This window comes from Typha latifolia, chromosome 2 (genome assembly GCF_019914945.1).
Source record: "Typha latifolia isolate L0001 chromosome 2, TyphaL0001v2, whole genome shotgun sequence".
NCBI classification, from domain to species: Eukaryota; Viridiplantae; Streptophyta; class Magnoliopsida; order Poales; family Typhaceae; genus Typha; species Typha latifolia.
The window spans coordinates 1293920-1308620 of record NC_133087.1 but is presented as its reverse complement, the minus strand read 5'-3'; the positions used below and the strand labels follow the sequence as shown (position 1 = coordinate 1308620).

General features: G+C 41.1%; 3 protein-coding genes and 1 long non-coding RNA gene across 8 annotated transcripts; 2 read left to right on the top strand and 2 right to left on the bottom strand.

Annotated features, from left to right (window-relative positions):
* Positions 1-637: 637 nt before the first annotated feature.
* LOC140781343 (receptor-like protein 7) lies at positions 638-3970 on the bottom strand. The gene has a single exon (XM_073127283.1). It carries the CDS (start codon positions 3968-3970, stop codon positions 638-640), a length of 3333 nt encoding a protein of 1110 aa, XP_072983384.1.
* Positions 3971-5146: 1176 nt separating this feature from the next.
* Positions 5147-10575, top strand: LOC140780919 (uncharacterized). 5 transcript variants are annotated; one of them, XR_012107601.1, is made up of 6 exons: positions 5147-5274; positions 7040-7330; positions 7452-7544; positions 7904-8887; positions 8992-9072; positions 10237-10575. It is a non-coding gene; the product is annotated as an uncharacterized lncRNA (long non-coding RNA). The 5 variants fall into 5 exon arrangements; XR_012107600.1 differs by having other exon boundaries at positions 7040-7544; positions 7904-8012; positions 8417-8887; XR_012107598.1 differs by adding an exon at positions 5844-6120 and having other exon boundaries at positions 5181-5274; positions 7040-7544.
* LOC140780918 (INCREASED PETAL GROWTH ANISOTROPY 1-like protein 1) lies at positions 6822-9455 on the bottom strand. Its single transcript, XM_073126635.1, has 5 exons — positions 8300-9455; positions 7825-8141; positions 7630-7741; positions 7163-7294; positions 6822-7084 (listed from the first exon to the last, which is right to left on the bottom strand). The coding sequence occupies exons 1-5, from the start codon at positions 8909-8911 to the stop codon at positions 7013-7015; spliced, it is 1245 nt and encodes a 414-aa protein (XP_072982736.1). The 5' UTR covers positions 8912-9455; the 3' UTR covers positions 6822-7012.
* A 1436-nt stretch (positions 10576-12011) lies between the features above and the next one.
* LOC140781207 (pyruvate decarboxylase 1) lies at positions 12012-14572 on the top strand. The gene is made up of 5 exons (XM_073127091.1): positions 12012-12647; positions 12759-12922; positions 13037-13687; positions 13780-13897; positions 14004-14572. The coding sequence occupies exons 1-5, from the start codon at positions 12120-12122 to the stop codon at positions 14361-14363; spliced, it is 1821 nt and encodes a 606-aa protein (XP_072983192.1). The 5' UTR covers positions 12012-12119; the 3' UTR covers positions 14364-14572.
* The last annotated feature ends 129 nt before the right edge of the window (positions 14573-14701 follow it).

Sequence of the window (14701 nt, the reverse complement as noted above, 5' to 3'; positions counted from 1 at the left end):
TGGTGAAGGAAAAATAATGCCTTGTTAATGCTTCTAAAGAAGGATGTCCATTTCACCAAGTTCTTGCGACAAATGCTATTTATGTCGAGAATTACCACAAAGTACAGATGCCAACAAACAAGTTGGTGCTTTTATTCTTTGAACATAATTCTATTGTTGCTGGTCATCAAATAGCAATTAGCGTCTGCTGCATGGGAACACTAAATGGCACACTGATCAACACAAAGAAAATGGAACGAAATTTGCGAGGGCTTGGAATATGAGTGCAGCTGCTGGACCTTCTAATAGTGAACAATAGCACTGAGATATGGACCCTTGACAAAGATACCAATAGTGATGGTTTGGACTTTATAAAATAGAGCAAAATACTAAAAGAGGATCTCTATGTAATAAAAATACTAAAAGCGAACAGTTGTAGATCTGGTTGTCAAAGAAGCTACTGGTCAAGTTTAGGTAGGACCTGCTTCAGGATCACCTATCATATAAGACAAAGTCCAACATGAGACAAATTCACAATTTGGAAGCATCTTCTTCACAAAGAATTGTCAAGAAGAGCGTCTGTATTTTTGAACAATAGAAAACTTCCTATTACTTTCATGTATTGACTTTAGCATCTATGTACAGAGAACTCTCAAGACTACTCATCTAATGTATGACAAGAGCATTCTACATGACGTATAATGATCCTCTCTTCAGAAAATTCTAATCCAGTACAAAAGAGACAGAAATTCGGCACTTTCTCTTCCTCCTCCATGGGATCATTATCCCCCTCAGCTCCCACTTTTCCATTTCCACAGGTGTTACAAAGCCACACCGGTAGGATGGCCAAAAGCATTGAATCTACATGCTTGTTGTACCAACTCTTCCCCTTGCTCCACATCATCAGAGGACCCAACACCATTGCCAAGCCCCCACCGAAGCCCACTCCAGTAAATATGAATTGCCAATTTAGGTTTATTGATGACATAAGAGCTGAAAGTTTTGACTTTGAAACAGGCACTGCAGTTGTTGCACTGCATTGCTTCGACAACGGCAACCCACACAACCCTTCATTCCCTAGAAATGAAGTGTTTGAGAATGTAAGGAATTGCTGGACCTGTGGTATCCTTCCTGCCAAGTTGTTGTATGAGAGATTTAAGTAAGAGAGGAAGGTAAGTGCAGTCAGCTCTTGAGGAATCTGTCCTGAGAGTTGGTTTGAAGAGAGATCCAATGACTCGAGCTGCACTAGTTCCCCTAGCTGGTAAGGGATTTCCCCTTTGAGGGAGTTGTGTGACATGTTTAGCAAATAGAGAAGCTTGAGTTCCCCAATATCGTCAGGGATGCTACCCTCAAATCCATTGCTTGAGAGATGAAGGGATGTGAAGATCATCAAGATCTTTACTAGATTAACTTCCAGGCCTTTGATCGTGACTGTCACTGAGTTCTGGTAATAGTGGGGTGGACCAAAATCCAGATAGCTGAATCCCACTGTGTTGCGGCTAGAATCTGAACCGACCATCATTGCCTTCAGATATTTGAAGTACCCTGATGGCAAGCTGCCATTGAAATGGTTGGATGAGATATCAAAGATCTGTAATGTCGGAAAGGTGGGATTGATCAATTGGCTTGCTGGAGGATTTAATATTGGGCCATAGAATCCATTTGACCTCAGAACAAGGACTCGCAACTGTGATAGATTTCCCAGAAAATATGGAAATGTGCCAACTATGTGATTGTTGCCAATGTCTAGAACCTCTAGCATATCACAGTTTGCCAGAGACCTGGGCAACTTCCCTTCCAACTTGTTTCTGTTGAGATTTATTGTCCGAAGCACACATCCCTTGCTAATATCTTGTGGCAAGGTTCCACTAAACAGGTTATCTCTCAAATTCAGTATCCGCAGATCATTGTTTCCTTTCAAAAGGCAAGATGGGATTGAACCACTCAAACTATTATTTGAAAGATCGAGAACTTGCAGATAGCTAGCATTACAGATTGAATGAGGAATTTCTCCTGTGAGATTATTGTTGGACATTGAAAAGAAGACAGTGTAACTAAGATATAAGGTGAAGTTGGACGGTATAGAAGACATGAAGTTGTTGTTGGAGTAATCCATGACAATAGTGTTTGGTGGAGGGAGAGGAAGAGATCCCTGAAGCATGTTTGACTGGAAATCAAGAACCATCGTTGGAATGGCAGAGAGATTAGGAAGAGGTCCTTCCACACTCGTAAACATGTTGTAAGAGAGATTCAAATAACTGTAACTACTTTCTCCAATGTTCCATATCCAATTGGGTATGGCACCAGAAATCTTGTTATTTGACAGGTCCAGACTGCTCATTCCATCTTGATATCTCAAGAAACCAGGGAGCTTTGTAAGATTGCAAGATACCAATGACAATGTTCTGATCTTGGGGAACAAAGCGAATGAAGAGTTACCATCTCCCTCTACAATCGAAAGGATATTGCTTGAGAGATCCAACTTAGAGAGATTCCTCAGGCTCTGAAACATACCTATTTCCAATATGCCACTGAAATTGTTTGATGCAAGTACTAGAACTCTCAGTCCTAAGAGTTGAAACACCGACTTTGGGATCGGTCCCTGGAGGTTGTTATTACTTAGATCGACAGTCTGCAACGTAGAGGATGCATTTGAGAACTTCAGATGACCTGAGAAATGATTCTGTGAAAGCACTAAAAGCTGCAAAGAAGGGAGAGCAAACAGAGACACAGGAATCGAGCCAAGGAGCGAATTATTCCGCAGATCAATCTTGGTAAGATTCCAAAGCCCCATAAATTCCTCGGAAGAAGGAAGTGACCCAGTCAGCCTATTATTAGTCAAGATAATATCAGATATTCCATGCCACTGCGTAACGGAGGGAATCTTACCACTAAAATTATTGCCAGAAAGGTCCAAATGAACAAGATGTGTAAGATTTTCTAGCGAAGATGGTATCGCTCCATAGAAATTGCAACTCATAAGCTGCAATTTTCTTAACGACTTGAGATTGCCAACTGACTCGTGTATACCCCCAGAGAAGTTGGTGTTAGAAAGAACCAAACTTTCCAAAGCGCTGCCTTTTGGGAACTCCGGAAACTGACCAGAGAGCATAGGATTCTCTGATGCATCAATAACTGTCAAATTCCTGAGCTGAAATATCCTACCAGGGAACACCCCATTAAGCCCACAAGAACTGAGTCGAAGCACAGTCAAGTACGAGAACTCAGCAAAGAATTCTGGTACGCTGGAGCTCAAGATATTCTGATCAAGGCAGAGTTTAGACAGCATCCGAAGGCGGGAGAGCGACGAGTCTATCGGCCCCCCAAGAGAACAGCCTGTCAAGCTCAGCTCACGAAGGCCAGGTGCCGACTCTGAAATCACTCTGCACCACTCGAGCCCATCGGCCGAGATATTAACACCATCAAGATAAAGCTTCTGTAGATTGCTAAGGTTGGCAATCAATTTTCCGAGGTTTGGGTCTTGGAGCGTTATGGAAGAGTTAGGCTCCTCATTGAGATAGAATGTAGAAAGATCGAGCGAAATCAAATTGGTGAGGTGGGCGATGTCGCCAGGTACTTGGCCGATGAAGCCGGAATTGGAGAGGTTGAGGTAAGTGATATTAGATAGCTTCCCAAAGCCAGAAGCCGGCAGGGGGATTTGGTCGAACAGGTTGTAAGCAAGGTTGAGATACCGAAGGGAGGTTAGATTGAAGAGGCTGGAACCAAGCTCACCAGAGATGGAGCGATTGCTGAGGTCAAGGGCGGTGACCTGACCGGTTCCCTGATCGCAGACGATCCCATCCCAGTTGCAGCAATCGGTGCCGAGTCGCCAAGATGCGAGCTTGGAGGAGGAGAAGCTTCGCTTTAGCTGTAAGAGAGCGGAGCTCTGGTCCGGGAGGCATAGATCGGCAGCGGTGAGCTCACTTGCTAAGCACAAGAACACGAGAGCAATGCAAACGAGGAGGAGGAAGCGGCTGTGACGGCAACTCATTGGAGGAAGGAATAGGGCAGAAACGGAAGGAGTTGAACGGAATTGAACTCAGGAGCGGCAGAAGCCATGGACGAGGTGGTGGCCAACCGCGTGGTAACCGGAAAGCAAAGAGAAGACGAGAGAAGGAGATGAATAGAAAACGCGTTTGATGGAAAGAGACGGGGATTTGGCCATGTATGGAAGTTCTTAATAGGAGATTAGAGTGACCATTAATAAAATTGCAACTCTTTATATATATATATATATATATATATATATATATATAACTTAAGACACTTGGATTTGGAATTTGGTCTTTATAAGTGTGAATATTGCAGACAATAAAGCCGCATTACATGACCAGCGGCAAGTTCTGACAATGAGGGGCGGTGAATCTAGTGATAGGATTATTTATCTTTAAATTTTTTGTTTCCTTTTCTTGTATCTTTGTTAGTTCTTCCTAGTCCTTTATAAAAGGCGTTTTAACAATGTTTTATAGTTGGAGGACCACCTCCACGGGCAAAGTTTCATGAAGAAGTTGAGCGTGGCCTAATAAGGAAGACTTAGGTGTCTTATAGAGGTGGATCCAATGCATTGTTCGGTGGTCTTCCACCATAGCAGCATATTTTTGACTTCTAAAGTTTAAATTGTTTAATAACAGCAATTCTTACATTCTAAGTATCACTTTACGTTTAACGCAATCTTTTTTCTTTTTAACTGTCGATAGTGCACATCTGATGCTATGATAGTGTTCCTATTTTAATCTCGTGCTCTCGTGATTAAGATCGATGCATTAACGCAACGGTGGGCTTATGGAACTACGAGAAGGCCTCGATGTCGGGCTTGTCTAGCGCAGCCTAGTTTGAGCCTCGGCTGACACCTTTTGGTTTGTTTCTATGACAGTTACATTCGAGCTCAATTGATCTCACTCACACAGATGTTGAGTTTTTGACTAAATTAGGCCATTTTATATTTTTTTTATCGAAATAAATTGTCACTTAAACTTATTATTAATTCGGATGTCGAGTCTAATTTACTGTAACCCTAACAAAAATGCTGAACTATTTAATATTTTTATCTTCAGGCATTTTTTGCTTTAATTACTGAAAGATTAAATTAAGAATATATATATATTCAATATTTTTATTATGACTATAATGAATTAGACTCTATTTGATAATAAGTTTGAGAATAATTCATCTTGATTGAAAAAAATTTGGAAGAGAACTAGTTTGGTCAAAAGCTCCACGGATGTTTCTATTTACCATTGAAATGGATACCATCTTCCCGAGTGGAATTCTTAGTGTTATTGGCTTCTCTGATAGGTAAAACTTTATTCGTAATGGCACCAAGACCTCTGAGTGCATTTTCCATTTTTGTGTTTGGTTTGGTAAATTTGCTTGGAACTTACTATGCATAGCCTGTTATATGTCATTCTATATCAGTAGTAGCATGCACATCTTCTTTTTTCTGAATTCGGTGCAAATTATTGGGTGGGTTAACATGGAGATAAATGGGTGTTTGGTTTACCAACAAATTCCCTTTTGTTCTGCTGATTATATGCACTGAAATTTGTCTCAGCTTATGAGTTCTTATTTTGTTCCTGTCAGCAAACAAAAATTTTAGTTGGGGAAAGCTTTTGCTTTTACATCTATGTAAGTAATTTATAAAGGTGAAGCTTATATGTTCGATAAAATGACTGACTGCATGTTATGATATCGCCACCTTCTAATGAGTATTTAGATTGCTCAGTAACAACTACAATCCTACTGATTCTTTTTCTTTTCTTCTTCTTCTTCTAGTAGATGAGTTACTAAGTGTGCGTTAGATTAGTGATTTACAAGATATGTCGGATAGTTTTATTGATGCCTATTCCATTTTTATGACATTGCAGATTCTCGTATGTGATCTGTGCTTCATGGAACCCACTGGATTTAGTCTTAGAATAGATTCATCTTATTTGCATATCACTAATGTTCAAGAAAAGAGATTATACATTCAAGGGAATGCCATTTTGCTCTCTCCTATATACTTTCCTTGTGTAAACTAGAGTAATGTATTCTTTCATATGTAAATTCTTATTCAGTTTTTATTCTAATTAAGCTAACTAGAGGGCACCACCTAGCGTGGCAATCAAGGGAGGGTGACAACCTTCTGGTAATTGGTTAAGGGTGAGTATATCATGCCTCCTCTGTCCCCGCCTTGGCTGACTATGGGCAGACCAATTGTCTGATAAAGCTAATTATATAGTAACGAAAATTTTCTTTAGGATGCACTATCAGATTAGTTGTTTAGAGCACAACAAGTATATGTTTTGATGAACTTGACACATTCAACACTCTTGCAGCTTGATTGGCTTTAGAGATTTTTAAGTATCTGAAGATGCTTAGTACACATGAATGCACTTCCCTCTGAAAATTAAGAGTACTTATCCTTTGGCTGATATGAAGTTCATCACAAGATACAGGAGAGAGTAGATTTAGGAAGTCATATTTGATCCTTCCCAAATGTTATTCTTCTCAATGTTTAACTTGTTCCTGATAGAGTAACAGTACATGCTTTTGTCATATCTTTCAATTTGGAGCTTATGTTGATACTGTGATACTACCATGATTCATCCAATTTGAAGTTCAATTTGTTGATCCTGATCTAGAACCCATTACCTAGATATGAAAAAAAAAATCATCTGGACAAGTTTGTTCAGGATCCACAAACTGGCTGATGGTTTTACTAGTTAGGCTCTATGAATCTTATACCTAGTTGAAGTTCACATTACTGATCATAGTCTTCCTTCCCATCTTAAAACATGAAGGACAAAGAGATGTGAGATACCAACTAGTCAGGGATGCATGCAATGTGAATATATATGATATAAGGAATTGAGTATTCAATGGTAGTATAGAATAGCTAGTTCATATCTGGCAAATATGGATAGCAACGATCCAGAGAACCAGTTCTTGATTTACATAATGTTAATTTGGCTTACTAGTAAAACCTTTTGAGTTCGGCTTTGAGCCTCAGTATTGCTTCTGTAAATATAAATATGAAAGAGTAGTCTTCTGGTTATGACTTGCTTGCTAACTTTTTCAGTTCCTGGAAAGCATGCCGTCCATCCTCATCAAATCCACCAACAAACTGGAAGGGTCCTCACTCCTGATGTTAGTAGGTATCAAAAATTACAAACAAAGAAATAAGGCTATAGGAGGAGGCTACCTGGTGCACTCGGAAAGCAAAACGAACACCCCGTAAAGTTAATTCCTCATCATCTGAGAGTGAATCTGTTTTCACTGCTGTTACAACTCGAGTCATGTATCCTTTGGCAAGTTTCATGGAGCCCAACTTTAGCTGCACAACAGGAAATCAGGATAAGTGAATTCCCAAGTTATAATCTTCTGCTCTGAGAAAACCAAGATTAGATCATTTCACTCTCCATAATCTGAATGAAGAATGCAAGTGTAGTTCTCTTGACTATTTTAGCTTGTGTCTTTATGACTAAGTGCAGGTTAATGTTCTTCGCAAGCATCGGTAATAGCATGGAGCCATGTAGTATAAAAATTGAAGACTAACTGCAAGTTAAAGTTCTACGCAAGCATCGGTAATAGTATGTAGTATAAAAATTGAGTAGTGTACTTCTATTGTCATATATCTATTTTTAAACAGTAAGATGTAAAACCACATACTTGGGTGATGATACCAGTGTCAAGCATCCATTCCCAGGGAATCTTAAAACCCCTGTACTTTCTGATTGCGGTATCCCTCACTCTTTCAAGACTATGGACACTGTGTTCCAATCTGCAGTAGAGAAAGAAGCATGAGGGCATTCCATTTACTTGAATATACATAGCTTTTGACTAACACACAACTAGTATTCTCACTTGTCCTGCAATGTCTGCATGCGTTTGAGAGAAATGTCTGTGGGTAATCTTTTGTCATCTTGGAATGTTGATGCTTCAGATTCCAGGTTCTTGATATCTCTATATCCAAAAGCTGCTTCTCTCATTGCATCAGCTTTCTTCTCAGGCCATTGAGGAAAATGCTTTAGCACTGCCCTTTCATCCACCAGGTAGGATAATTCCTCGTCCAGCCACTTTACAAATGCTTCAACATCAGCTATCTCTTTGTGCGCTGCATTTTGTACCTCCCTTGCTAGAAAATTGATGAATTCGCCTTGGTTTTCCACATCTGTCTTGATCTGTTGAGCATGTTTTAGTCAGATCTATTTCAATTCAACCACATAGTGTAAATGCATATTCAGAAAATTGGCTGTACTAATTCAAAGCATCTTAACTAACTAAATGAAAATTTGGCTACATGATCAACTGAATTGACTCCAGAGTTTTATATGCTTACAGCTAAAAGGTAGGCCGATCTGTTCTCAATCTCACCAATCATTTCACGAGCATTTGTAGCTACTGGAGTTGCTATGCTGCCCGCTTTAATATCTGCTTTTCCTTCTTTTCTTGTTAGTGATCGGTACAATTCTACTAATTCCGGTACTCGTCGGACAGCCTTAATGGAGCCACCCGGGGATCTTAAAGGTAGTGGAGGAGGTGGCGGTGGCGGAGGAAGCCATGATTCCTTTTGCATATTTGATGTTGGAGGCAAGCATGTAGGACTTGGGGGTGGCTTTGGCACTCTTGGCGATCTACTAATTATTGGTGGTCCTGATACTTCTTGCTTAGAATATGAATTGCAGCCTACCAAATTTTCCTCTGCACCATTATCATGAACCATCGGCTTTTCCTGAGAAGAACCATTGCCGCCGATGGATCCAGGCAACTTCTTCCACAGCATTGATCTCCTATCGGCATCTTGGCCTCGAAGCAGTGCTACTTGTGTTTTCATATGGTGGACCTCTTGTCTCAATTGCTCGTTTTCCTTCTCCAAGGAGCGGTTTCTCTCGAGTGATGCATCAAGCTTGTTGCGCAGTATTGCAATGTGAGTGTCCTCCTCCCTCATCATTTCTTGATGAAGAAGCCCAATTTCCAATTTTGCTATCTCCTTCTGTTAGCTCTCACAATGTTCATTCCTATTATTCGCAGGTGTTGCCTGTGTAGATTACTGAATACTCCTCTACCGACATGGTTTTGATGCCTGTGAAGGAGAAACCTACAAGTAATTAGGTAAGGCTGCCTCTGTCATAGTTGCATTGTTTTGCGAAATTACCGGTAGGTAAGGCCTGGTGCTTGGCTAATTGCTTGGCTTAAAGTGTTTGATACTGGGTAGCTGTCTTGACAAGGAATTTTTGTTGCAACCTCACTAAATAGCTGGTCAAACAATCAGAAGTGGACAGCTTTTCTTTTGTCATCTCCCCCTTTAAGCTGCTTGAAGATCTTTTCATCCTTCATAGCAAGTGCTTAAATTCAAAGGTTTCAACATATTGCTGGTGACTCAGATTTCATCTCATAGTACTAGGAAGATTCTCAGTGATGAAGATCTACTGAAGTGCCTTTTGAAAACATAAACTGCTTGACTTTAACTCTTAATGGTCTAGCGTCGTTACTGTAAAATTGTGTTTCTTGTTACCTATGAAATTAAGTAGAACACTCAATAGATGTGAAGTATGAGTTAGCCAATGGATAATTCATTTGTTGATTGGATTTCCATTTGGGCTGAGTCTGGAATTAACTATTTGATCAGTGTGAACCAGTTTTATGTGGTACACTATTGTCTTTAATTATCTCCATGTGCTTTGATTTGTAAGTTTCATTAGTTTCCTGATAGGACAGACCTATGTGAAAGCTTTCTTGATTGCGAAGTTATGTAGAAAAGGAATAAAGATGATGCTTCTTTACCAATCTGAGAGTTGTTAGTTTGACAGGAGAGAAAAAAAAAAGTGGGGGAAACAAAAGAAAAAGAAATCACTGCACAAGGTTCTTACATTGTTCTTTAGTGTTGGTTGTGTTTGATTTTAGTGATGCTGATCTTTTCTATTCTTTCTTCTTTTTCTCTTTTGAGAGAGAAGTTAATGATGTTGATCTCAAACTAACATGTTAATATTTCTCATCAATGCATCTTTTTAAATAATCTAATCACTTTGTAAATTGATAAACCCCCTCTGATCACTCATTATCATATCTAACCAGGACCATTTTCCAAATCTCAATCATCATATATCCATCTCGACATCATTGTATTCATTCTTCGTTCTTTTATTAGCAAAATCTCTGCTCTTAACTGTGACATACATTATGACTCACCTCTTTTGACTAATTTCTGTGATCATTAATCTTCTGAAGCTTTTTAGTCTGTGAATCTAACTCTTTGTTGGGCAAGATTACTTGCAGACAACTACTGCTCTCAGATCTCTGCTTGATGGCGAGTAATGTCAACCTGGACAAAGACAGCTATCTCTCACATCAATGAACAAGAGAAGAAGAATTAGATCCTTGCCCTGGATCGGACGAAACATAGGATGGCAGAGGCCATTAAAGTGCATGCGAGTGCCCTGATGCAACGGCAACAATAATAAATTGGAGGCATTAATTAGTTCCATGGCCTCTGAAATGCATCTATCTTTTTGCTAGATAGTTCTTTTTATGCCTTTTGAGTATGGAACTTGGCTATTTAGATTTCGAGTGCTTTTGAAGATTCTCGTTCTATGCAATGGTCTTTTAAATTTTTTACAGGTTGAAATGTCACAATATTTTTTTATACTTTTTAGTGTGTTTGGTAGTCCGATAAGAAGTGAAGTTTAATAAAATAGCTGACTTTAATAAAATGACTCTCGTCTTAAAAAAAATGAGCCAAAATAAAAAAAAGTGGAGCTAATTTTTTTTTAATTAAATATATAGTAGAGAAGTTTCTAAAAATGAATTAGAGAGGCCTTTGTTTTGCTTTCGCTTTTCTTCTCTTTTTTAATCTTTCAACTTTTTCTTTGAGAAGATTCTTCTTTAATTCTTATCAGGTATGATTCGGGTGAGCCCAAACTAATTTTGGGCCATGATGACATAGCCCGGCCCGAGAATGAAGTATTAATTAACATTGGGCTAACTGGGTTCAACAACTGGTCAACAAAACCCCAGAAAATTATAGATAGTAGTTATAAAATTCTACGATTCATATTATATAAATCTTAGTCCGAAGAGTATCACTTTTTATTTTATTTTTTAAGCAATCTCTCTGAAATAGGTCATTAGGGGGTCTTCAGGTGGTCCAAAGTTTGGATTTAAATAAGTTTTAAGCTTATTAATTATCTTTCGCTTACATAGCGCAAGCAAGCGATGATAAGATCCCAAGGGCTGGGCCCCGGGTGGCTTCGCCGCTGTTTCCTCGGGCTCGGGTCCACTCGGCAAATCAGGATGCGAAGAAAACGAATTTGAACCCAAATTTCCTTATTTCTAGAGAGTCAGAGCCTTGTATTTTGGTACCACCAAATAATACGTAGGAGAAGTCTAAAACGAAGTAAAAGCTCTAGAAAGTCGTGCGCAACAAAACGGTCTACCATCCCATTGAATAAATAACAAGGGGCGACTTGGTTTCGCTTAGTTTTTTTTTTTTTCAATTATGACCCTTAATTAGTTAAACTTTGTTCACGAATAAATAATAGGTAGCTATTTTTTGTAATTGGGTTTATGCGGAATAAAGCTAATTAAAAATTAATAGTAATTATAAGTAATATTACATTTGATGTAACATAAACTCGATATTAATTTTTTGAAATTATATAAAATAAGAGAAGAGAAAATAATAAATTAGTATACTAAATAAGATAAATTATTATTTAGTTACTGCACTAAAATTAAAGAAAAGTTTTATTTTAAAAGAGATATTTATATTCGTGAAGGGTTTCTACTTTCTGATCATCTCCATTCTCCACCGCGGACTAACTGGAACCTTGTATCGCCGACAACTGTGACACGCGTTGAAAATCTTGAGGGGCAAGAAACCCCAGCAATGGTGGAGGTGAGTCCACCTCGTCACGCTAATCACGAAAACTCATTAATGAAAACCGCTGCAAGGTTTCTCAAATACTACCCCATGTTTCCCCAAACCACTGTTTGCCCTAATACCACCCATGGTTTTACCCAGTCTTCGAGTCCTCGTATATATAGAGCCCTAAGGCTACAAAACATACGTCAAAGAAGCAAAAAAGTATCGTTAGTCCGAATCATTTCTTTAGTGCTCTCTCTCTCTGTCTCTCTCTCTCACTTCTTTGGTAGTGTTATTCATGGATACCCACATAGAATCCGTGGACGCGGCGGTGGAGGCGACGGCGAACGGCTGCGTGGGCCACGCTCCGGCGACCCCCTGCCAACCCATCACGCCGGTGCTGGTCCCGGCGACGTCGGGGTCGGAGGCGACACTGGGACGCCACTTGGCGCGGCGGCTCGTCCAGATCGGCGTCCATGACGTCTTCGCCGTTCCCGGAGACTTCAACTTGACCCTCCTAGACCACCTCATCGCCGAGCCGGGGCTCCGGCTCGTCGGCTGCTGCAACGAGCTCAACGCCGGGTATGCTGCCGATGGATACGCACGTGCTCGTGGCGTGGGGGCTTGCGCCGTGACCTTTACGGTCGGTGGTCTCAGCGTCCTCAACGCCATCGCTGGGGCTTATAGCGAGAATCTCCCTCTAATTTGCATCGTTGGGGGTCCTAATTCCAACGATTACGGCACCAATCGCATCCTTCACCACACCATTGGGCTCTCCGATTTCTCCCAGGAGCTCCGTTGCTTCCAAACCGTCACTTGTTACCAAGTAAGATTCATATTTTCTGGGTTAAAGATCAAATTTTGGGATAAACCGTGTTCGTCTTTTGAGCGATTGATCCCTTTTCGAAGCTAAACATTGGATCTTGTTGCACTCCAGGCGGTAGTGAACAATTTGGAAGATGCCCACGAGTTGATCGATACAGCCATCTCCACTGCGCTCAAGGAGAGCAAGCCCGTCTATATCAGCATAAGTTGCAATCTCCCGGCGATTCCTCATCCCACTTTTAGCCATGAGCCTGTCCCCTTCTTCCTCTCCCCCAGGTACGAGCCCCCCTGTTACATCGTCTGATTCTTAATTCATTTTTACTGGTATATTGGATTTTGCGACGACCCACTAATTTTGTTTTAATCGGTATGCTTGTTTATGATCATCAGATTGAGCAACAAGTTGGGTTTAGAAGCGGCGGTGGAAGCAACAGTGGAGTTTCTGAACAAGGCCGTAAAGCCAGTCATCGTCGGTGGGCCAAAAATTCGAGTGGCCAAAGCCGGCAAGGCGTTTGTAGAATTGGCTGATGCCAGTGGATACGCGGTTGCCGTAATGCCATCAGCCAAGGGGCTCGTGCCAGAGCACCACCCTCGGTTCATCGGCACCTACTGGGGCGCCATCAGCACGGCATTCTGCGCCGAGATCGTCGAGTCTGCCGACGCCTATATCTTCGCAGGCCCCATCTTTAACGACTACAGCTCAGTCGGGTACTCTCTCCTCCTCAAGAAGGAGAAGGCCATCATAGTCCAGCCCGACCGGGTCGTTGTCGCCAATGGCCCAACCTTTGGGTGCATTTTGATGAAAGACTTCCTCCAGGAGCTTGCCAAGCGTCTCAAGAAGAACACGACGGCGTACGAGAACTACCACCGGATCTTTGTACCAGAAGGCCACCCACTTGAATGCAAGCCTAAAGAGCCATTGAGGGTGAATGTACTGTTCAAGCACATACAGAAGATGTTGTCGGGCGAAAGTGCGGTGATCGCCGAGACCGGAGACTCGTGGTTTAATTGCCAGAAGCTCAAGTTGCCAGAAGGCTGTGGGTGAGCTCCTCTTCTCATTGAATTGTTCCACTACCTTCATCCAAGTATCCATCTTTATTGGTTACTAAACAAGTAGCTCCCCTTCCTTGCAGATATGAATTCCAAATGCAGTATGGATCAATAGGTTGGTCAGTCGGGGCAACTCTGGGTTATGCCCAGGGTGCAAAGGATAAGCGTGTGATTGCCTGCATTGGTGATGGGAGCTTCCAGGTATCATCTTCAATGCAATTCTGAGTTTTCATTTCACTGTGGTTCAAATGTAATGTCTTAACTAATTTTCAATTCTAATATCTTTGCCATCTATGTTGTAACTCAGGTGACGGCGCAGGACGTGTCTACGATGCTGCGGTGCGGGCAGAACACCATCATCTTCCTCATAAACAATGGTGGATACACCATTGAAGTAGAGATCCATGATGGTCCTTACAATGTGATCAAGAACTGGAACTACACTGGCCTGGTGGAAGCAATCCACAATGGCGAAGGCAAATGCTGGACAGCGAAGGTCTTTTGCGAGGAGGAGCTCAAGGAAGCCATCGAAACAGCAACAGGGACGAAGAAGGATTGCTTGTGCTTCATTGAGGTCATCGTGCATAAGGATGATACTAGCAAAGAGCTACTGGAGTGGGGCTCAAGAGTCTCTGCAGCTAATAGCAGGCCATCAAATCCTCAGTGAAACTAGTCCTCAATGTGAAATTACCTGAGCTATGGCTTCTTATGTAGATTGTAGTAGCCCATATATGTTTCCATTCTCAAGCAGATGTAGTGTTCATCCGTCTCCAGAGTCCAGTTTTCAACAGCTCTTATATTATCTTCCATCTAATTTTGGACTGTTGTCAGACCTTCATTGCTTCTTTATTGTGCTACAGTGCCAAATTCAGTGAATTCTTTGAGTGTGTTTTCTGGTGCAATGGAGAAATGGAAAAAAGCTGACAGAGGACACTAGCCAATAGAGAACCAGTGCATGTATCTATCTAAATTACAATGATGGGTTTGCAGGCTCTCCCATGTGAT

Excerpts from the sequence above, each read along its gene's own strand:
- LOC140781207 (XM_073127091.1), top strand. The coding sequence starts at position 12,120 with ATGGATACCCACATAGAATCCGTGGACGCGGCGGTGGAGGCGACGGCG. Across the intron at positions 12,648-12,758 it reads AAACCGTCACTTGTTACCAA|GCGGTAGTGAACAATTTGGA; the intron begins GTAAGATTCATA and ends GTTGCACTCCAG. Across the intron at positions 13,688-13,779 it reads AAGTTGCCAGAAGGCTGTGG|ATATGAATTCCAAATGCAGT; the intron begins GTGAGCTCCTCT and ends CCTTCCTTGCAG.
- LOC140780918 (XM_073126635.1), bottom strand. The coding sequence starts at position 8,911 with ATGATGAGGGAGGAGGACACTCACATTGCAATACTGCGCAACAAGCTT. Across the intron at positions 7,742-7,824 it reads ATGCAGACATTGCAGGACAA|ATTGGAACACAGTGTCCATA; the intron begins GTGAGAATACTA and ends TCTCTACTGCAG. Across the intron at positions 7,295-7,629 it reads ACACTGGTATCATCACCCAA|CTAAAGTTGGGCTCCATGAA; the intron begins GTATGTGGTTTT and ends CCTGTTGTGCAG.
- LOC140781343 (XM_073127283.1), bottom strand. The coding sequence starts at position 3,970 with ATGAGTTGCCGTCACAGCCGCTTCCTCCTCCTCGTTTGCATTGCTCTC.